The 24943-nt window shown below is 31.1% G+C and overlaps 1 protein-coding gene across 1 annotated transcript in view; it reads left to right on the top strand.

Annotated features, from left to right (window-relative positions):
- Positions 1 to 24488, top strand: part of LOC145247233 (beta-hexosaminidase subunit alpha-like) — a 51211-nt gene extending 26723 nt beyond the window's left edge. Inside the window, exons 8-9 of the mRNA XM_080108858.1 lie at positions 11041 to 11145; positions 23287 to 24488. Of these exons, the coding sequence (XP_079964984.1) occupies positions 11041 to 11145; positions 23287 to 23446 (265 nt within the window). The 3' untranslated portion in view covers positions 23447 to 24488. The remainder of the gene's footprint in view (positions 1 to 11040; positions 11146 to 23286) is intronic.
- Positions 24489 to 24943: the final 455 nt, after the last annotated feature.

Here is a 24943-nt window from a genome sequence, read left to right as displayed (position 1 = left end):
TTCTGATTTCAAAAATTAAAAAAATATATCCATATGGCTTGGATGCATCAGCTTGGATCGAAACCAAAACCAAAACTTATGAATATATATATATATATATATATATATATATATAAATTTATATTCCTGTCTGTTTGTTTGGTTGGTTGTTCACAATTTGATTAATATATACAAAACGTTTCTTACATTAATCTTTCATTTATTTTTATATATAGTATGATACTTGGAAAAATATACAATTAAGAGATCACCTTATTTGCATATGGCATTAAGAAAAATTGATTTTATTAAATAGCGGTATCTTAGTTAATGTTTTTAGCGAGAGAATTATTTTAAGTATTCTATTCAAAATTGTTATTTAATAAAATTTTAAGAATTATATTGGTAATATATTTAATTTAATTTAATTTGGAATTAATATTTCCAACAGCAACCTTTTTAAAAAAACGTTTTAGAGTTATTTGCCCCAAGATGCTATCCATAAAAAAAGTTTACCAAATATTATTTGGTGATTTCATTAAGTTTCTAGCTGGAAAAATAATTCCGTGCAGATAGAATAAAAGTTTGGCTTTTATTGTGTGTTTTTTTTAAATATTAAAAAGAAAAACACTTTAAGAAAAAACAAAAAAGATTTCATTTGTTTGTTTTATTTTATTCCCTACAGCAATACAGACATCGGTAAATTTTTACCACGTAATTCAGCGTCGTTTAATACCTAAAAAAAAATGAAGATCTACTGCCCCCTCTAAATTCCACAATTTACACTTTTTTTCTTTTTTCACGTTAATTTCATCGATTACAAACTTAATTTTCTAATTAAAAAGGTAACTTTATACGACGTGACCAAGCGGCGTTTAACACCTAAAAAAATGGAGATCTACTTTTCTTCAGCCTAATACATGTAAACAGCCTTTATAAATATTATGAGAAAGGAAATTTTGAAAAAAAATAAATAAATAACTAAAAATGACATGTCAGACCGGCGGATCACTTTTCCATATAAATTTAACGTAAAATGAGCACCCACTTTTTGGCCACCCAGCGTTCAACGAGACATGTAACCTCTAGCATTTTTTTTTTAAATTTGGCGATTGAGAGGGAGGGAAAAACTGGGAAGAAATAACATTGGAAACATAAAATAACGATAAATTTACTTATTTTATGAGACCATTCTCTACTTTCACCTAACAATTTAATAAACAAAACAAAGCCCAAAATATGACAAATTCAATTTTTTTTTTGGGGGGGGGGTACATTAGAAACATAAAACGACAAATAAAAAGCAAATCGAAAAGCCCCCCCCCACTAAAAAAGTAAATATAAAATTTCCTTTATTTATAAAAATAAAGCCAGTAAAAAAAGTGCCCGTACAAAAAATAAAGGTAAATGTGTAGTTTAGCGGCGTAAATTATTTGACAGACAAAAAAATTATAAAACTATTTATTTTTATATAAAATATTATTAGACCCAAAGGCTGAAATAAAAAAAAGTAATCATTTTTATGGTTTTTTTTTTCTTTTGTAATTTTTTAGACTAAATGTTCACGCCTTACACGTTTAAATTTGGCCTTTTTAGGTTTGGCAGATTGGCTTTTTTAAGGCCAAATTTGGCCTTTTTACGCTCTTTCATTACAAAAGAAAATATGGCGGCTAAGACATAGTTCATGAAAGAGCTTAAAAAGGCCAATCTGCCAAACCTTAGAAAGGCCAAATTTAAAAAACAATATAGCGGCCTCGAATATTAAATATAAATTATAAAAAAATAATAAAAATGAAATTTTTTCTGGTTTTATTTCAGCCTTTGGGTCTAACAATGCGATGTATATAAAAATAAATAGTTTTTATATTTCTTTATCTAGCAAATAATTTACGCCGCTAAACTATACATTTACCAAAATAAATGCCCGCATTAATATTTATAAACCTTATTTTTTTAGGTTCACAAAATCGTGAGTTTTCTTAGGACAGTGATCCCTTCTGCCGAAATATCTGGTGGAGAGTGTATCAGATACTTCTTTTTGAAGGCGATTACATTTACATGTTTTTATCCGTTCTTTTATTTTAGAAATTGTTGTGGTGGTATCCACGTTACCCATGGTGAAAAGGATTAGTATAGCAGGCGTGTTTCAAATGGAACTTCATGTCAACCTAGGCAACGCCTGGTACCCATGCTAGTTTATATATATATATATATATATATATATATATATATATATATATATATATATATAGTATATATAAAGTATATATATAGTATATATATAGTATAGTATATATATATAGAGAGAGTATATATATATATATATATATATATATATATATATATATATATATATATATATATATATATATATACTAAGCGGAGGGTCGCGCTTCAAAACAATACCGGTCCTGTCTTGTGAAAATCCGTCGCCTCTGTCGAAAGTTTTTGAATACATACATACATACATACATACATACATACATACATACATTTAAACATTTGACATACATACATACATACATACATTTAAACAGAAAGGTGACATTTATATTATAGACTAGCCTGGGTGCTCGGCGTTGCCCGGATGTTTAGAAGTGTGTGTTGAGCAAAAAAAAATGTGGTAATAGGCAGGCAGGCTCGAACCTGTACCGCGAAGACGGAAAATAACGTGAAAAAAATGTGACGTTGCGTATATCGCTAAACCGGAAGTGCTGAAGGCTTTAATTAAGGATAGTCAATCGAAAAGAGGGGATGAGTTTCGAAAATATCGGCGAAAAAAAGCGACCCCTCCTTGTAGAAAAGTGCCCAGTTGAGGGTGAAGGAATTAATGCTTTTAGCCAATTTTTCAACATTTGTCGTCCATAGGGTCGAGCTTCAAAACAATATAGATCTCGTGAAAATCCATAGCCTCTGTCAAAAGTTTTAAGCAGACATGCAAACATACATACATACATTTAAACAGACAGATGAAATTTATATTACAGATTATCGTTGCTAAGGGTTACAGTGGTTCTGGCCGGTATCTCTTCCTTATATTATAGAATGTTCCCCTCAATTTCAAAACTCAAATTTTGCACTAAAAATTATATCCTGCTATATATTGTTTTAACTTTGCATGGCCAATAATAAATAAGACAACTCGGCGGTATACTAACAAGCATGTGGATTTAGAGAAGTACAGAACAATGCATTGCAGAAATACTGTTCTGAGATCGAATATTCATTTCCTTCACATCATCGGAAGATGTGACACAAAGCCAGAAAAGTGGAGGAAAGTTAAACCAGCGCCCCAAAAAGAGGAAACACTATAGCCTAACAAAAAAATTCCTGGTTAGCCCCGCCGGCATTATCCGGTCGGGGCGGCTCAAAATGTTAAGAATGGCGTCACAGTAAGACAGTGGAAGCCAGCCTTATATGTTTCCCCATGAGAGCAAAATTTAACACAACGTCGTTTTTAATGTGGGGAAATATCCAGCTCCCCATAAAAGGGTACTATAGATTAGGAGACAAAAATTAAAAATTGTCTTAGTTTGGAAGGGTCAAGGAATGTTTTTATGTTATTAAAATAATTTAAGATTGCGAATTATAAAAATATTAAATTAAATTAAATTATTTTTCATAACTGCGAGACTGTCCGCTATTTCATTTCCGGTAGAAATGAGCCTTTCACTTATTGCACCACGATTTGACGACTTTCGAATCACAACATTTCATTATCTACTTAATTGATAAGTACAAAAAAAACATTTCTACTTTTTTAAATTTAAATTAATTTGTTTATCTTAATTTTTTATTTTTAAATTCATTTGTTTATCTTAAGGCTTCCCACCCATCAAACATTACGTTTTAATTGTTTATTTTTTTTCACGACATCTCGATTTCCAAGAATCCATTTGGGGGGGGGGGGCTTAAAGCTTTCCTGGCGAAGCCTACCTAAAATAAATTTGTCTAATTCTTCACTTTTTATGTTATTGAAAAAAAAAATAGCATCCCGGAATTTTGATGAAATTTTCCATTAAAGCCCGTCTCACGTTCGTATATAACAAAATACTTTTTGGGTGGGCGTTGAGTTCCGTGGCGGCCAGCAGACTTATCCGCTCATGTAAATTAAAATTGTTTGTAAGTGAGAAATTATCAATAAACGGTTTAGTTACTTTTTTGTTATAATTCATGAAAAGAGTTAAGCCAACGTAAGTACGTGAGAGTTTATTAATAAATGTTTAGTAACTTTTTCCTTTTATTATTCTTTAAGTGTAATACTTTTTTTTATTATTCATGAAAAGATTTAAGCCAATGTAAATAAATAAATAAATATTTGTGAACTGATAAGTCGAGATAAAAGAAGAGTAAACAGGAATGCCTTTCGTAAAGGTTTTATCAACTTAAAATTATACACGTGTTTTCGAGAAATCAATATGGCGGAATCCTTAATTCCGGCCAAGGGGAATAACTATGATCCTTTATTTCCGGAAGAGTCAAAGCAATTTATTCTAACAGTTTGTACACGTGACAAATTATCAATAAATGGTTTAGTTACTTTTTTTATTATTTATGAAAAGAGTTAAGGCAATGTAAATAATGTTTGTAAAAGTGCGAAAGGCAACGCACGTAAATAAATTTTAAAAAAAATGTTATGTGCGCATGCGTTCGCCTTGACTAAGGGGGGACAAAGGGAATGACCAATAAATAATTCTGCGGGCCTTAAAGTAAAATAATACCGGATTCTTTGGGGCAGATTTGCCGTTTAGTTGTACAAATATCCTCAAACCAGGTAATCACTAAAAGCGACTCTAAAAAGTTGTCACCTGTATTGAGAAAAAGTTTAAAACCACCGATTATATGTCAGTCTACGTCATGGTAACATATATTGAGTGAGTTCCTAACAGTATTTTGTATAGTTTTTTTAGTTTAAACTCATTTTCCCAAAATTTCCCCAAACTTGACATGTTCGATACAGTCTGACGCCATTTGTATTTTTCAAATATACCGATAAACACTGCATGTTTTTGAGCCGATGAAACATTATACATTACATAAAAACACTAAACTCTTATCCAGTTAGGTAGAACATTTACTTTTCTTGCCTTTGATAACATTTATTTGTTATATATGTATTTTTGACAACTTCTTTGTATCTGTGTTTAGTAATACAAACCTTTTCATTTAATGTAACGTGTAGTCGGCTCGAAAAACAGTATTTATCAGTGTATTTGAAGGATACAAATGGTGGCGGACACTGTTGATTACGTTAAGTTTTAGAAAGTGAGTTAAAATTAAAAAACTATACAAAATACTGTCAAATCCACCGATCATGTCAGCCTATGTCATGGTAACATATATTCAGTGGGTTTCTGACACTGTTTTGTATAGTTTTTAGTTTTCAACTTACTTTCCCAAACTTAACGTATTCAACAGAGTCCGTGACCATTTCTGTTTTTCGAGCTGATTAAACATTTTACATTAAATAAAAACACTAAACAATTATCCAGTTAGGTAGAAACGTAACTTAAATTGACTTTGCTTTCATTTATTTGTTTTTGGATAACATTTTCGAATCTGTGTATAGTAAACCCCCCCCCCCATCACTCCAATATTAATTACTAACTCACATTTTTGTATACAGAAAACAAACAAAAAAAGCATTTAGCGTTTCAGCATTTTTGCTACGTTCGGCTTCATCTACTGATTGTTGGTTGAGCCCAAACCATGATTGACGGAAACTCCTGAGGATCCGGATCAAATTCTGCAAGAGTACCATTTCTTTTTTTATTTTCGCCTTTTTTTTTTTTTTACTTTATGGAGTGGATTGCTGTACTAAGAATATAAGAAACATGCATTTTCTCTTTTTATTAGATTTTTCCATTACACCAAATTGAGCCACAACAATGCGTAGCAGGGTACAGCTAGTATATATATATATATATATATATATATATATATATATATATATATATATATTTGTAGAAATATATTTTCTTATAATATATATCAATCCTTATTTAAGAAGATCAATGTATTTACAGAGCAACATAGAGAATAAATGACAAAAGATATATTCCAAAATTCATGATGTTGACCATCTTATAATTTATTCCTTTAATTCAGTTGACTTATACAATTCTTTACAGTATTTCTTTCGTAGCGCAAAACCAATCACTTAATTATCATATGATTCAGTGAATCTATTATGCCCTTAACTCATCAGAAGAAATAGCAACAATCAATCCGTCAAAAGGAAATGAAGTGTGACTTGACATGATTAAAATCCGAAAATTGGAAGAGAAGCTACAAACACCTTTATATTTTTCGATTACGCCATATTGACACTTACTCCATATACTCCACGGGTTGACCTACTTAAGATTCCCAAATGGATTTTTTAAAATTATTATTATTATTGTTGTTGTTATTATTATTATTTTTATTAATAATAATAATAATAATAATAATAATAATAATAATAATATAATTATTATTATTATTATTATTATTATTATTATTATTATTATTATTAAATAAATATAAATATAAATGAATAAATCATTTTTATTCATTTTTATTAAAATAATTTCATTTGCTTCACTCTGATCCCACCTTGAAGGCCACGTCAGACCAGACCGCTTCCAGGCTCTGTTGTAATCCCTTTTATCCACAGTGTCTGGAAGAGTCCATTTAGTGACGAACTAAGGTAAATCACCATCATGTCATAAGAGTAACGTTGCAGAGCTGCTACAAAAAGCTATTCACCAAGGAAACAGATAACTTTTATCCACAGTGTCTGGAAGAGTCCATTTAGTGACGAACTAAGGTAAATCACCATCATGCCATAAGAGTAATGTTACAGAGCTGCCACAAAAAGCTGTTCACCAAGGAAACAGATAACTAGTGCGCATGTAGACATCAGCTGTGTTTCGTTGACACGTTTTGTTGTAGTTACATATTAACCTGTGCCTGTCGGATAATCGTTAGAATAATCAATAGTTCTAATTTAATTTAAATCATGTCTCGTTGCATTGTCATCCTCTGACCGCTGAGGAAGCACATAGGCTTAATTACATCAATTAATTTACTAAACACATTCTACTGAATAGGGAGAGTTTATTCATATCAGTAGATTGATTGTCCAATCCTGAAAATCAAAGAGAAGGATAACAGAAAGAGAGAGGTGGACAGAGAGAAAGAAAGAGAGAGAGAGAGACAGACGGACAGACAGAGAGAGGGGGTTACTCAGAGAGGGGGCAGAGAGAGAGAGAGAGAGAGAGAGAGAGAAAGGTGGAGAGAAACAAGAAAAAAATCTATCTATAATCCCATTGATTGTTTAAAAATTAAAGTGGGAGAGAGAGAGAGAGAGAAAGGTGGAGAGAAACAAGAAAAAAATCTATCTATAATCCCATTGATTGTTTAAAAATTAAAGTGGGAGAGAGAGAGAGAAGGGGATAATAGAGGGGGAGAGGGAGTAAGAAAGAGCAGGAAAGAGAGAGAGAGACAAGATAAAGGATATACCTATCTATAATTCTATTGACTGTCTAATGCTGAAAATCAGAGATGATAGAGAGATAGAGAGAATGGTAGAGAGAGAGAGAAAGAAAGAAAGAAAGAAAGAAAGAAAGAAAGAAAGAAAGAGAAGCAACAAGAGATATCTATCTACAATCCTATGGCTAATTATCGTTACAACTGGTTTAAATATTTCATCTCGCATTTAGTTGATAAATTTTCGTTCTCCCTTAGTGACCTTTAACCTCTCAATAGTCCGCCTGACATAGCGTCGAATAAACTTATTTTATGGCAGAGCCTCTTTCTATCAATGGCTTCTTGCTTGATCTTTGCTGACCCCTTTGTCTACACTACATCCTGTTTATTATGGTACATTATAATGTCCGCAATAAGCACTGGACCTAATCGCTTCGAAGGATCGAGGCTTTATCGTCACCTGCAATCGAACTATCCTAAACAAATAACATTAATTACCTCAATTAATTAAACAAATTCTAATGGTGGGGAAATTTTATTCACCTCAACTCGTTGATCGTCTAGAACATTTTAGGACACTTTATATTATTTGGGTTCCTCGGACTACTGTTCTCGTCTTGAGTCTCATTTTTAAAACGCTTCAGTCGATATAACCTCTAACCTTCTCCAGATGTATCTTGTCGAACTCAGAATCTTTCTGCCGAACTCGGGAATCTGCACAGAATTTCGAACAGAACTTTTTATTTAATCCACGAGATAGCATGTTCTTGTGCAGTCAACAACAGCTAGATTTAAGTCCTAAGTCATTCGCAATTTTATTTTTTTATCATTGTTGGGCGCACTTCTCCAGAAGAATGTAACTTGCAACTGAATTTTACCAAGTACTTTATCCACTACGCCATGAGTTCTTGAGAATGGTAATTCGAAGAATCCAAATAATACGGGTAAACAATCGTTATTTCAAAAATCCAAAAATAATATTTTAGGATACGTTAGGTTGATATAAAGATTCCACCCTAACTCTCCGAAATAAACCATTACGATCTCAATTGCTTTTCTGGCGTAACATCTGCTAAACTTATCAGTAGCTTGATTCCCTTTATCTATAACACATCCTGTTTATGAAATCAACTGATCAAAGATATAATTAACTAATATATATTCGCTAGCTGATACACTCACTAATATCCAACACTGACAGTACTCATAGTCGTGTGTAAATTGTTTCTTTCTTCTTAACAATTTAAAACAACAACACCATTATTTTCTCAGAGTTTCTTTTGACATTTTTAGATTAGGGTTGCATAGCAAGTTCATCTATGATTTCTGCTCTGCAGATTACAACACAACCATCATTAAATTCAACGTTAACACATCATTGTCAAAAACGTTCCCTATATTAAACTTAGTTCATTCCATTAATTTTTTAATACTTCCATAATATTATTCATCTTTCAATTGACAATCATTCTCATTGATCCTTGTCCTTGAGTAATTTTTAACCTAGATAAGTCATGACTCACCAGAAACATCAAACTGAATGATTAAGACAACCGAATAATATTACGTTTACTTGGTATTTATTAAAATTCAGTTGTAAAGTCACACTCTTCTGGAGGTTGAAGGTTCAATCCTCATTATGGGCGATACTCAAAATACAATTGCGAATTGCTTAGGATTTTTATCTTGCCATGGATGACGGAACGAAAGTATTAAATAAAGGGTTGTGTTTAAAATTCTATTCAGATTCCCAAACTCGTCAGAAAGATTTCTAAGTTCGACAGAATACATTTAAAGAAGGTCGGAGGTTACATCGACCGAAATGTTGTGAAAATAACACTTTAAATGAGAACAATAGTTTGAAAGAAACCAAATACTAGTAACAATATTAGCCTTCTTCTCGTCTGCTCTCCGCAGAGAAACAGTAGAGCTCTGAAAAAAAAGTCTGGTTTATTTCATAACAAAATCTCAAGAGAGTAGATTAGAATTCTTTATTTACCACATCTCACTCGAGACTTCCTGTATATGACGTCACGTTCTCGCTCACGATATAATTTAAATTCTAATCTTAATTTCTAGTGGAAATTTCACATTTCTATGTGATCTAAATTTTAGTGTGGAAATTTCATTTTTCCAATAATCTAATATAACCCATATATTATATTACTACAATAACGGAAATTGTGTGTCTGTAACTGAAGATACAGTTTATTTTCTCGAAAAGATAAATCCTTTAATTTTCACAGTTCTAAAAAAAACTAGCATTATGATGAGATCGTTTACCAGAGAGAGCAACATGGGGACGTCTTTTGAAAGGCTGTTACATACTAGGCACGGCAACCAGCTCCCCAGGGGAATGAACGATATAACGGGAGACACATCCTCATTTAGATCAAGGGGTTGATATGACGTCGACTACGTATGCTTGACGGGTCTTTTTCTTCAGATCTTCTATCGGGTTCTTGGCGTCATTGGCCATCATTAGTAGAAGGAATTTCCCCAGAGAGTTATCGGCGCTTGGATCGTTCGCTGCAAGAATTAAACCTTGTATTCAATAAACGAACAACGCATATTATTTTAATAGATAAATATAGAAAAAAAATTCTATTTTAACATTTAAGAAGGAGCATTTTTTAGAACTAGAAGAAATAGGTCCATTCCATAGCCGGATTTCGCCGCGGTTTGCTTGATCTGTGTTAGTTAATAGACTAGAAAGTCTATTATCTAGCACAGTGTTAGTTAACTAACATGTGTGTGGCGCGTCTGCTCAGGTGGCACAGTGCTCCCTTCGCATGCAAGAGGCTCGGGTTTCCAGTTCCGAATTCCGAGATCGGATATGTCTAACTGATGAGCCCAAATGAGGGTGAAACTTGAGTCTTGGACTTCCAATTTGTTGGCTATCATGGCTTTTGTGAGCTGCGACGTTGTTTGGCTGTGGAAATAATTATATAATCTCTCACATTCTGAAAATTCTATTATTAATTGCTCACTATGTTAGCATGTTGGTTGATTAATTCCTATTAATCACTATTTATGCACCAGATGGATACTATAATATTTGATTCGCTGCACCTTATCATAACAAAGGCCCGTACAAAATTTCAACCAGGTTGGTTCATAATTCCTGAAAACAATTTAAAAAGACAAAAACGTCTGCAATAAATGTGGTATCGTGGTGACTTATTCAGAGTAATCTCTAACTGTGCAGGGAACGGATACGATACTACTTAGTTCGCTTAAATATCCATGCAAAATATAAGCCAAATCGACCCAGTAGTTATCAAGAAAAATGTAATGGACTTACAAACATTAGAAACACAAAATATTAACATTAATATAATACATATATGCGTGCGTGTATGTGTGCGCATTTGTGTGGGTGCGTGCGTGTGTGCGTGTGTGTGTGTGTGTATGTGTGTGTGTGTGTGTTAAATAATTATTGATTCGGTTTATCTTCTATTGTACAAAAAGAAATAAAGACACTCCTCACTTGATTCAAGGGAGGTAACTCTAAGCTGATTCGATTGTTATATCTGATCATGCAGCAACCGGCTTTGTTTATCTTTATGATCTGGTTGAAATTTGCAGGCCTCGTGCGTCGGCCATTGCGGAGCGATTATGGAGTAGACCGGAAGTGAATGATGTCAACGATGCTCAGTTCCGGTTGGACCAACAAAGGTGTCGTTTACTCAGGTGAGAATAACACGTCCGTCTGATTTAATGGATGTTGATATATTTTTTATGTCATTTCGGTGCACAAAATGAATGAAGAGAGTCATATTTTAACATCTCTCCAAACACTTGTTCTGTACCGATCACACAAACAAAAAACAAAACAAAGCAAAACAAAAGAGTATCATTTTTCAGATATTTATATACAACGATTTTTCCTCATCGCATTAAAAGGTGGTAAAACAATTTTGGTGATTCAGAAGATTAGGTGACTTGAAGTTCGCTGCAAACGTTGTCAAATAAAAAAATTCGAAATATACTTAAATATTTTTTGCATATAATAATAAATAAAATGTTATTGTTTCATTGTTTTGAAGTTGTTTTAAGTATTATTGTAGTTCGATATGCATTCATATGCATATTAACCTACAATAATATCATATATGCATATCAAATTACAATAATATCATGTATGCATATCAACCTAAAATAATATTATATATGCATATCAAACTACAATAATATCATATATGCATATCAAACTACAATAATATTATATATGCATTACAAATTACAATAATATTATATATGCATATCAAATTACAATAATATTATATATGCATATCAAACTACAATAATATCATATATGCATATCAAACTACAATAATATTATATATGCATTACAAATTACAATAATATTATATATGCATATCAAATTACGATAATATTACATATGCATATCAAACTACAATAATATCAAATATGCATATCCAATTACAATAATATCATATATGCATATCAAATTACAATAATATTATATATGCATATCAAACTACAATAATATTATATATGAATATCAAATTACAATAATATTATATATGCATATTAAATTACAATAATATTATATATGCATATAAAATTACAATAATATCATATATGCATATTAAATTACAATAATATCATATATGCATATCAAACTACAATAATATTATATATGAATATCAAATTACAATAATATTATATATGCATATCAAACTACAATAATATTATGTATGCATATCAAATTACAATAATATTCTATATGCATATAAATCTACGATAATATTATATATGCATATCAAACTACAATAATATTATATATGCATATCAAATTACAATAATATTATATATGCATATAAATCTACAATAATATTATATATGCCTATCAAACTACAATAATATCATATATGCATAGATGCATATATGCACATACAATAATATTATATTTGCATATACAATCTACAATAATAACATATATGCATATAAAATTACAATAATATTATATTTGCATATCAATCTACAATAATATTTTATATGCATTACAAACTACAATAATATTATATATGCATATCAAACTACAATAATATTATATATGCATATCAAACTACAATAATATTATATATGCATATAAAATTACAATAATATTATATATGCGTATCAAATTACAATGATATTATATATAATACCAAATTAAAATAATATCATATATGCATATCAACCCACAATAATATTATATATGCATATCAAACTACAGTAATATTATATATGCATATCAAACTACAATAATATCATATATCCATATAAAATTACAATAATATTATATATGCATATCAAACTACAGTAATATCATGTATGCATATCAAACTACAATATCATATATGCATATAAAATTACAATAATATCATATATGCATATCAAATTACAATAACAGTATATATGCATATCAAACTACAATAACAGTATACATGTATATCAAATTAGAATAATATCATATATGCATATCAACCTACAATAATATTATATATACATATTAAATTACAATAATATTATATATAAATATCAAATTACAATAATATTATATTTGCATATCAAACTACAATAATATCATATATGCATTTCAAATTACAATAATATTATATATAAATATCAAACTACAATAATATTATATATGCATATAAACCTACAATAATATTATATATGCATATCAAATTACAATGATATAATATATTAATATCAAATTGCAATAATATTATTTTGCATATCAACCTACAATAATATCATATATGCATATCAACCTACAATAATATTATATATGCATATCAAATTACAATCATATTATATATAAATATCAAATTAAAATAGTATTATATTTGCATATCAACCTACAATATTATTATATATGCATATCAAATTACAATAATATTGTATGTGCATATCAAATTACAATAATATTATATATGCATATCAAATTACAATAATATTATATATGCATATAAAACTACAATAATATTATATAAGCATGTAAATTAATTACCTGCCCTAAAACGATGGTATAAAAAGGATTTCTTAATATATATATATATAAATATATATATATATATGTATATATATATGCATATATATATATATATATATATATATATATATATATATATATATATATATATATATACGTTTTATTTTTTATTACGGTTTTTTTCTGTTCAGTTACATTTTTGTTTCAGATACACGACCGTTTTTTGGTTGTTATGTAGCCTTCTAAGATTTTACAGAAAAGTTTCTTTATGGTGGAATGAAAGAATGAATGATGTCAGGGGAGGATGCGAGAAAAGCGGAAAGAGAAAAGGGGGAAGGTTGGAGGCGGGATGTTTGGTCGGTCGGTAATGCTTTAGTTATGGAGTTCAAGAACATTAGGTGGTTTCGGGGGGGGTCTGGGAAGTTCTTCTCTGGTGTGGCTAATGACATAGGGATATATGGAGGGGGAGGGAAATATGTAGGGGTAAACAGAGGGGGTTACTTTAAATTTCGGGTTCTTAGGTTTAGGTTGTTGTCGTCTCGTTAGTGAGATGATTTCTTGGTAAGTATGTCTTGACCTGGTCGGTGTTCGCTTAGGCTGGGAGGCGGGGGGGCTACGATTCGGTTTTTCTATTTGATTTTTATTTTTTATTTGTTTATATTTTTATTTATTTATTTGTTGTTAAGTGTTTTGATAAGGTTTATATATATATATATATATATATATATATATATGTATATTTATATATATACATATATATGTATTTATATATATATACATATATATGTAAAGAAACTCCGTGGATTAAGGACTATCCACTTATTAAATGTTTCCTTAACAGATTAAATATGTTTTTAACTCTTTTTCAAAGTGTTTTTAACATGTTTTATTAACTATTTGCTCTTATATATATATATATATATATATATATATATATATATATATATATATATATATATATATATATATATATCATCATCATCATCATCATCATCATCAACATACAGTACTGTTTCGTTGTATCACAACTCATCAGTGCGGTTAGACATACACCTTTCCCCAGCTGTAGATCGAACCAACAACCGTCCCGATGACAGTCGGTAGCTGTAACCATCGAACCACGAATCAGTGCCGTAAATATTTCTCCTCGAGTGTGTGTTAAATCCACACACACCCGTCACAACATAACATAACCCATAACATATAGCTATAACGTATATAGCCCATAATATATATATATATATATATATATATATACATACATACATAACATAACCAAGAACATATATATATCTATAACATATATAGCCATAACACACATATATATATGTGCGTGTGTGTGCGTGTGTGTGTGTGTGTGTTATAGGCTAGTACTATACAAGTTATTGGTTCAGTGTATAATATATATATATATATATATATATATGTACACACATGTATATATATATATATATATATTTATTTAACCTTTCTTTTGCCTCCTTTGTATAGAACTAAATTAATCTAAATATAGTCCGCATTATCCACACTTACGTCCAGCAGCTGTGTTCAAAGTGGTCGTTTGATTAGTTTACGAGTGAATCTTATGCATACAAATATATAAAAAACATTAAGGTAACTAGTTTTATATGGACTTTTTGCACATTTAACGCGTTTTTTTAAACCAATTAATGGTTTAGTAGAGCCTTCACCGTTTCAATATTTCGTTATAACAAAAGAAAAAAATATATCGTTAAGAAGGAAATGAGAATATCGATTCGATATCGCCATAAAGTTGTTTTGGTTTGCCTCATGCAATTTGCTGATTAGGTCTTAAAACATATTTTGGAAATGTTTCTGAGCGTTTTTACGTGGTTTACTGGACCATGAATTGTTCGGTAATGTATGACGAGTGTTACTATTGATGTACGATAAAGTATTTCCCTCTTTTTTACTTTTGCATATACACGCGCATATATATATATATATATATATATATATATATATATATATATATATATATATATACGCACACACACACACACACACACACACACACACACACATATATATATATATATATATATATATATATATATAGAGAGAGAGAGAGAGAGAGAGAGAGAGAGATAAATATATTTACATATACAGTGATGATCATATTTATTGGCACGGTAAAATAAAAGTTAAATTTTGTCTAATAAATTCTAAAAAAGGGATTAAATTAAAGAAAATAACAAAGTATATTATGTATTTTTAACTGGCCTTTCCGATGCAGCAATCGGATTTTAGAAAAAATAAATAACAAAGGAACAACAAACATAATTGCAAAAAACCCTTGTTCAAAATTATTGGCACGATCTATTTAATAATCAATTGTATAGCCTTTGGCCTTGATTACCTTCCTCAGTCGCTTTTCATAGTTTACAACCAAGTTGTTGCACTCTTCAGTAGTAATTTTAGCCCACTCTTCCTGACAATAATCCTCCAATTGAATAAGATTCTTAGGCTTCCTTTGCATTACCCTCAATTTTAATGTTCTCCATAAATTTTCAATTGGATTAAGGTCTGGGCTTTGCGATGGCCACTCCAAAACATTAATATGATTGTCCTCAAGCCATTTCTTAGTCAGTTTAGCCGAATGCTTTGGGTCATTATCTTGCATGAACCACCAACGACGACCAAGTGAGAGCTCTTTAGCAGAGTCTTTCAGGTTTTCATCCAATATTTTAACATAATCTTCCTTTTTTATGCTACCTGTGACCTTAACAAGTCGCCCTGGTCCAGAGGCAGCAAAGGATCCCCAAAACATCAAACTGCCTCCACCGTGCTTCACTGTGGGTATGGTGTTCTTAGGCAGGAAAGCTTCGCCAGATTTTCTGTAAATATAAGACACTTTATTATGGCCAAATAACTCTATTTTCGTTTCGTCAGTCCATAGAACACGTTTCCAGAATGCAACATCTTTATCAATATGACGTTTTGCAAAGGCTAGCCTTGCTTTCAGGTGCATAGGCTTCAATAAGGAAGTCTTTCTCGGACGACATGCTTTTAAACCAGCTCTCTTCAAAACTCTACCAACTGTATGTCGAGATACATTCACTCCAGAGGTGCTCTGTTCATCAACAATCTCCCCAACAGAGATCCTTGGGTTTTGTTTTACTTGTCGAACAATTTTCCGTTCATCTCTTGGGGAAAGAATCCTTTTTCTCCCTCTACCCTCTAAACTCATAACGTGGCCTTGCGATTTGAACTTGTTTATTATGGCTCTAACAGTGGATTGTGGAAGGTTTAGCTTCTTTGAAATCTTATCATAGCCCTCCCCATTGGTATGGCATGCTACAACAAGCTTCCTGACATCTTCGCTGTGTTCCTTAGTTTTAACCATGGCGATTGAAAATTATAATTTAGTCACTTATAATAGTTTAAATAAATCGCTATCTAAAAATTATCTGAAAAAAATTATTCACTGAATTAGCGTTAAACAAGCATAATATGGCTATAAAAAAGTTCAGAAAGCACGTAAACCGGAAATTGATTGATATTATACTGATACTAAAAGAAAAACAAAGCCGTGCCAATAATTTTGAACAGGGGTTTTTTGCAATTATGTTTGTTGTTCCTTTGTTATTTATTTTTTCTAAAATCCGATTGCTGCATCGGAAAGGCCAGTTAAAAATACATAATATACTTTGTTATTTTCTTTAATTTAATCCCTTTTTTAGAATTTATTAGACAAAATTTAACTTTTATTTTACCGTGCCAATAAATATGATCATCACTGTATATATATATATATATATATATATATATATATATATATATATATATATATATATATATATATATATATATATATTTACATATATATATATATTTACATATATATATTTACATATAGATATGTATATATTTACACACACATATTATATATATATATATATATATATATATATATATATATATATATATATATATATATATTTTGAAGTTTGTTTTTGAAATATCGTTACTTTCAATGTATACCGTTTTCGTTTAACGGGTCTAGATTGTTATTTTAAAACCATTCACCGTTAATTTTGAGTTAAGCTCAAGATGTCTATTTAATAGGGACAGAGCATATATAGTGCAAAATTTTGTTGAAAATTCAAAGACTCACGTTTTCTTTTTTATAACCTTCGTTTATTTCCTGGAGTTTTCCATTACAGCTGTATCATTAATAGGTTGGCAATTTTGCGATTTATTTTTCCGTAAAAATATCCTATCCTCATCAACTTCTTCAGATCTTTATCCATTAGATTTTTACAACAAATGGTATATTTTTAACATGATGGACATCGTATTCGGGTAAAAAGATTTCCACAGCCATGCTTCCTCATTTCCTCCATCTTTTGGTGTTACGTATGAAAAAGAAAACGTGAATCTTCGAATTTTCAACAAAATTTTGCACTATATATATATATATATATATATATATATATATATATGTATATATGTATATATATGTATATATATGTATATATATGTATGTATATATATATGTATATATATATATATATATATATATATAAAGGAGATTAGAACAATAGTCTAAAGAGCAGAGTGTATTTTAATGTAATAGTAAAATTACTAATTTAATTAAAATACAGGGAAAGAAAAAGTGTTCGGTGCAATTTAGATATATAATAAGCTCGATAGGTAAATATCCTAGAGCTAATTTAATATTCAGTAATGTGATTGATAATTTAAAATTCTAATTAGAATTAAATTGAAAATCTGTTTCACAAGAAGGAACAACAACAAAATCAATAATTTGTACGATCGTTTCGGAAAACAATGTTTTTATTGTGGTAGACATTAAGCCACGGACAATAATTTTTACATATAATATTTAAAAAAAAAACAAAGTTTCCTCATCAGCAAAAGTATCGGGAAGGGTTTTTAATATATGTAAATGGCACCATAATACACTTAGCATTAAAAGTAAGGCAGATGTATCTGGAAAAAATTAAAATAAAGGTATGTATTTACTTGATAAGAAAATTAATATGGGTTAAAGATAGAAATAAAATAGAATAAAATTATAAATCTGAATTTGGTTTAAATATAATATTATAATATATTTCTAATAAAATTCATAGACATATATATATATACATATATATACATATATATACATATATATACATATATATATATAACACATACATACATATATATATAAATATATATAATTATTTACCTTTTAATTCTTCGCCTTTTGAAATCAGCAATTAAGGTCAAAGCATTCATATGGATGTTTATTGTAGCTTTTCAACTTATGAAATGATAAATTTTCAAAAAGAACGCTAATGGAATATTTTATATCGGTTAACATACGTTTGATTAAAACGCTAAATTTAAAACCGAAGAAAGAAAAGGGAAGATAATCTTATTTCTTTAATTAAACAATGCAAGGGAGATAATTAGTGTTTAACTTAATTTATTATTAAGGAATAATAAATCAAGCAACAAATATATTATAATCTATTTTGAAATTATTGAATTTAATATTTGATAATTTATATATTTATTGAAATTAAAAATATATCATAGGTTAAGGTTAAGAATATATTTTAATAATATATAATAATGGTCGATATATCAGATCAATTAATAACAATAATATTGATGATCAAAAGTTTTTATTAATAAGCATGTCAAGCTATAGTTTAATTTTAATATTGAATATTAATAAGTAACATTTTTATAATTAAAGGTGGTTTATATTTATTAAATTTAAACCAACGTTTATGACTGCATGCGAAAATAAGTTCTTCTCTTGAATTTAATAGGGTGGTTCTATTTTTTATAACTTTATATTTTAAAATTTTTAGGGTCTCTTTTGTACAAAGTGCACAGAATTTATCTCCTGGCTTGTATGCTTTGTAAGATCCTATTATTTGCCATTTCAAATTGAAAGAAATATTGTTATCTTTGAGTCGCCAAATATGCTTGGATAGGGTAGTTTAGTTTAACAGGGAGTGATTTTTAAATGAATATTTGTGCGTTGAAATTCTATGTTTTATTAAGCCAGATGTGGAACCAAAATATATTGCCTCTTGTTTAGTGTAATTATTTTCCAGTAGCTTTGGTGTTGGATTATTATATGGTGGGTTGGTCTGTATTTTATTGGTAGATTGGTTAAAGTTGGTGTAATTAATTAATCGGGTGGTTGAGTTATGATTGCTATTAAATTCATTTAGATTCAGGGTTTTTGATACTGTGCAGCTATAGACTACATTTTTTATTTTACATATTTATGTAGGGGACATTTATTTTTTCTTCTACAGTTACAGCCTGCTATATTTTGTATAATTGTATTTTGTAGCTTATTATTTTTTTATTGTTAGAACTAATTATTTTTTGATGAAGCTTTGGCATAGTAGAGTAAGACACTTTGATTGTATACTTATTGAATATTTTATTATATCTATGAGAGGCTTTAAAGTTCCTATCCAACTCTAGTATCAAATGCGCCCTTTCTATCAGCCACTGAACATGGACTTACAGGATCAAAGACCCATTTGACCTCTGGCTGACCTGATTCCTTGTGTGTGTTCTATTTAGCCTGGATATCTAGTGTCTTGCCCTGTTTTAAACCAAGGTTAGGTTTTTTGTTTGTGTGTGTATGATAGTTTATGTATATGCATGTTTATTTATTTTATTTATTTATTTGTTTATTTTGTATTGTTTTTGTTAGCTTTAAAGTTATTTTTATCTCTATCCTAGAGTAAATTTTATCCTGTGAACACAGTTGTTCGCTATTTCTCTCCTGCAGTGTAATAGATGTTGGGATTCTTTAAAGTACAGGATAGCAAATTTTTCATGAAGGCATAATATACATGGGTTGTCTAGGTCTCTACAGGTGGTTTTTTTTTTTTTTTTACAAAGGCATCACCACATTATCAAGGCCCAGAGGCCACTCAAGGATAAGGGTTAAAGAGTGTACAGTAGAAATTGGTCAATATAGTAATCATTAGTAATGAAAATTTGGTAAATTTAATAACTTATATGGAACGGCTCATCAAGAACTTATTTACTTTAGACTTGAACACAACCATATTGCAGTCAGCCGGAAAGCAGGAAAACGGAAGACAATTCCACAGGCGTGCAGTTCTAAGAAAGAAGCTTTGTTCATGGAATCTACGTTTAGGTTTAGGCACAGATAAAGAGTGGGGGAAATTATTGATAGTGTTTACAGCTAGACAAGTGTTTCTTGTGAAAGTTTGGCGAGGGGGGACCATAGATTGAAGTGTTTGCTTGTCTTACTATTTTCCATTCGACTACGGGCGAACGGCCGCTTTCCTTGAGTTCCCAGTATTTATTTGCAAGCTTTGTTTTCGAACGGTGTTTTTTATTGTTGAATGTACTTTTGTGGTCATAATATCAAGTTTTGAAATCTAAGGAAGTCATACCTACATAATATTTCTTGTTATTCGGGTTTTCTTTCGCAAATATTGTGGCCTGGTAAACTATGCTTTTGGTTAGACATTTATTTTGAAGTGGGCAAAATGTGCGGTATCTACAGTTGTATTTATCTTGTTCGTTATTAGTATTTTTATTTTATTTCTAGTATGGTTGTTGTTGTCCGGAGTTGGTTTATTATTATTATTATTATTATTATTATTATTATTATTATTATTATTATTATTATTTCTGCTAGTTATAGAACTTGCCCTCATACTTACAAAACTCTTTAAGCGTTGCTTTAAGCGCTGCCTTAAGGAAAAGTGCTTCCCAACACCCTGGAAAACCTCATCACTATGCCCTGTATTTAAGAACTCAGGTGATAAATCCTCTCCCTCTCGGTACAAACCAATAAGTCTCCTGTGTGTCATGAGTAAGCTGCTGGAATCCATATTAAATAGAGAAGTAGTCACCCACCTCAGCAGAAATAACCTTCTTAGGGACACGCAATATGGTTTCCGTTCTGCCAGATCTACAGCATATGTTATATCTCATAGGATTAGCGAATATCTTGACAAAGACTTCCTCTCTAGGGCAATTGCTCTTGACATATCAAAAGCCTTCGATAAGGTATTGCATAAAGGCCTACTTCACAAGATTTCCAGCTACAGTTATAACTGGAAATGTTTTCTCGATCATAAAATCATTTCTCTCCGATAGGCTCATAAGAGTAGTAGTTGATGGGCAGAAATCAGAGGCTATCAATATTTATGCTGGAGTCCCTCAGGGGTCAATCCTAGGCCCAACTATCTTCCTGATCTACATCAATGATCTCCCAAAACACATACTTAAATCATTTGTTGAAAGCTATGCTGATGATACGACCATTTATGACAACACATCAAAGGCCGTAAATGACAAAGTTCTCTCAGATTCTCTCTCCTCTGATCTTGAGCGCATGGTACAGTGGGGGAAGATGTGGCCGGTTACTTTTAATGCATCTAAAACTAAGCTCCTATCTGTACATCATCAACACTCTGATCCCCATCTGGCATCAATTGATCTGGGTGGCTCTCCTTTAGGGGAAGCCCCATGTTTTGATAAGCTTCTGGGCATTACCCCTGACCTGAAATGGAATACGTACACCAAGTCAGTTGCAAAAATCGCTGGAAAAATGGTAGGATCCTTCTACCGCTCCAGAAGATATCTCACCCCTGATGCAATTCTCTATTTGTATAAAAGCCAAGTACGTCCAAGGATGGAGTACTGCTGCCACATCTGGGAAGGAGCTGCTAAAAACAGCCTATCCTGCCTTGACAGAGTACAAAATAGACTTCGTGGCTTAGTGGGTGATGCCTTTTTCTCTTCTCTGCAACTTTTCTCCCATAGGAGAGACGTTGCGAGCCTGTCTTTATTTTTATCGTTACTACCATGGCAGGTGCTCGTCCAACTTCAATCTCTGGTCCCCCCCCCCTCGCCAATCTTTCACGAAAAACACCCGTCTAGCTGAAACCACTGTCAAAAATTTTCCCCACTCCTTATCTGTGCCAAAATCAAAAGGTAGATTCCATGAGCAAAGCTTCTTTCTTAAAAGTGTACGCCTGTGGAACTCTATTCCAGTTACCTGTTTCTCACCTTACTACAACCTGGATGTCTTCATGTCTAATGTGAACAAATTCCTGATGAACCGCCTTCTTAAGTAAGACACTTTATCAGATCTCCAAAACTAACGTACTGTACACACAATAACCCTTATCCCCGAGTGGCTTCCGGGCCTTGCTAAGTGGTGACTACCTTGTAAAAAAATATATGTGTCCTTTGTGTTAGTTTTATGTTTGTCACCGTGTTTACTTTTTTATTGCATATTTTGTTGTTGCTTACATTGTTTTTATTTAATATTTTGTTATTATGTGCTTTAATTACACTCTCTAAATTTTCGCAGCAGCTGTAAGATAACTTCAGGGTATTTTTATTGAAAATTTTGTGTAAGGGGTTGGTTGCGGTAATGTTCTTTTCGATAAGATCTAGAAATTTCTTGGCAAGTTTTGTTTTTAACATTTGATATTTGTCATCAACCGCAAGGTAATGTGTTTTGTTTTACATCGTCTCATATAATGCACTTTGTATTGAAAGCCTCCTTCCAAAGGTTGTCCGTACCCCCGATAATGCATCACCTCACTCCATGTTTAAATGACGTCCATTACACATCTCCATTGTCTATTGCTTCTATTATAAATATGGAACTCGCAACGTAACAGTCGCACTTCTAAACCTTTAACTTAACCATGGAATTTTCCATTCTCTGCTTGATTTTAACCTCACGTGAGAAATTCTCGATTTTCTAAATATTGCTACACGTGGTGTAATTTTTTAATTTTGTGTTTACTCTCCTGTTTCAGAAGAGGAATTCCTGCGCAGCCAATTTTGAACGGATACTGCGAAGACAGAGGAACAGATACCACCAAGAAAATGGCGGTTGTTTGGTCATGCGCCGATCGGTTCACAAGCATCAGTCTTTTCTCACCTCTCAGCATTCTTGCAGTCCATCAGTTCATGTGATGTTTGCTTTCGTTTTCATCGGCAATTAAATTATTTAGCCTGTTTGGTAGAGGAAGAAGTATGACAATGTTGTTTTGGAAAAGAAGAAGAAGAAGAAGAAGAAGAAGAAGAAGAAGAAGAAGAAGAAGAAGATAGTCTTTGTCTTGTTTTGTTTTATTTTTTGTTATACTGGTCTTTGGGTTAAGATCGATACGTAGTATATGTTCTTGAAGGAGAAATCCTCGACTAAGTAAATGAAAAAAACAATTCTCCGATCCAGAATGGCCTTTTTAAGAGCTGGTTTTCTCACACATATTTATCACATTAAAAACTGAACCGTGAAAAAGAAAGTAAATAGATATTGTTTTATATTTATGATTTTTTTTTAGACGAGTATCGATAATTGTTGTGACTTGGATTATTCAAACTCCTATTTTCGTATTGAGTGTTATTCGCATAACGTCTTTGCCAATGCAACTTCCGACCATCTTCAGGTGCATCTTGTCAAACTCAATAATCTTATATATTACTAGCGGGGAAGGGGGGGCTCGGTTTTTCCCGGTCGTGAAATACGCTTAAATATGATATTTTAATTTGTCTATATTTCGTATTTCATTATAGAATCATGATTTCAAAGGAAAAACAAGTGAAGCATGCATGGTCCCCCGTGAGTGCACTGTGAACGAGGCATAAACAAGTCCCAGGGGACGTCAAATCCTGGTAAAAATGAACAAACAGTCCAGTTTTAGGCCTTAACATATGTAAATTTGAGTTCTGCACCATGCAAAAAAAAAATAAAAAATGACTAACTCCATCATTTGCTACCCCCCTCCCCATTTAGCCCCAAAAGTTCCCAAGGCCCTTAACATATTTAAATTTGAGTTCAACACCATGCAAAATTGCTAAATAGACATAAACAGAAATTTTTGTACAAATATAGTAAAATAGTCCGAAAAATGGAGTGTTTTTATTAGCCTTAAAAGAGCCCCTGCGACACACAAGAGTTATCGTGAAGTATAGACAAACAAAATTATATAAAAATCAGTTAGTTACAACTTTTCAGAAAGTTTTATAAAAATCCAAGGCATCAATTTTTTTTTTTTTAATAAGCACAAAAGTGTCAATTTTAGCCATTTTAACCCGAAAGACACCCCCGGGGGGTGGGGGGGGGGCAGAGTTTTCCCCAGAAAATCCGTTCTGTTACTTTTTTACTCATATCATGTTTAATATTTGTGCAAAATTTCAAAAATATTCCAAGGCGTTATTGAGAAAAGTGTGGACTGACGAAGGGACGCACGGACAATGGTGAATTTACAGGTCCATCCTCCTGTCGGGACACCAAAAAGTAGTATTTAGGTACCATCGGCTAGAATCGAAACCAAAAACAAAACTGTAGCATTCAAAGCTGGTGAGGTTACCACTGTACCAACGTGATTCGCATATGAACTGGTTAAAAATTTTAAATTGAAAATAAATTGAGATGAATGTACAAAATATATAACGACTTTTTTTAATTTT

This window comes from Euprymna scolopes, chromosome 25 (genome assembly GCF_053919585.1).
Source record: "Euprymna scolopes isolate OS-2025 chromosome 25, ASM5391958v1, whole genome shotgun sequence".
Taxonomy (NCBI): Eukaryota; Metazoa; Mollusca; class Cephalopoda; order Sepiida; family Sepiolidae; genus Euprymna; species Euprymna scolopes.
This window is presented reverse-complemented; position numbering and strand designations above follow the sequence as displayed.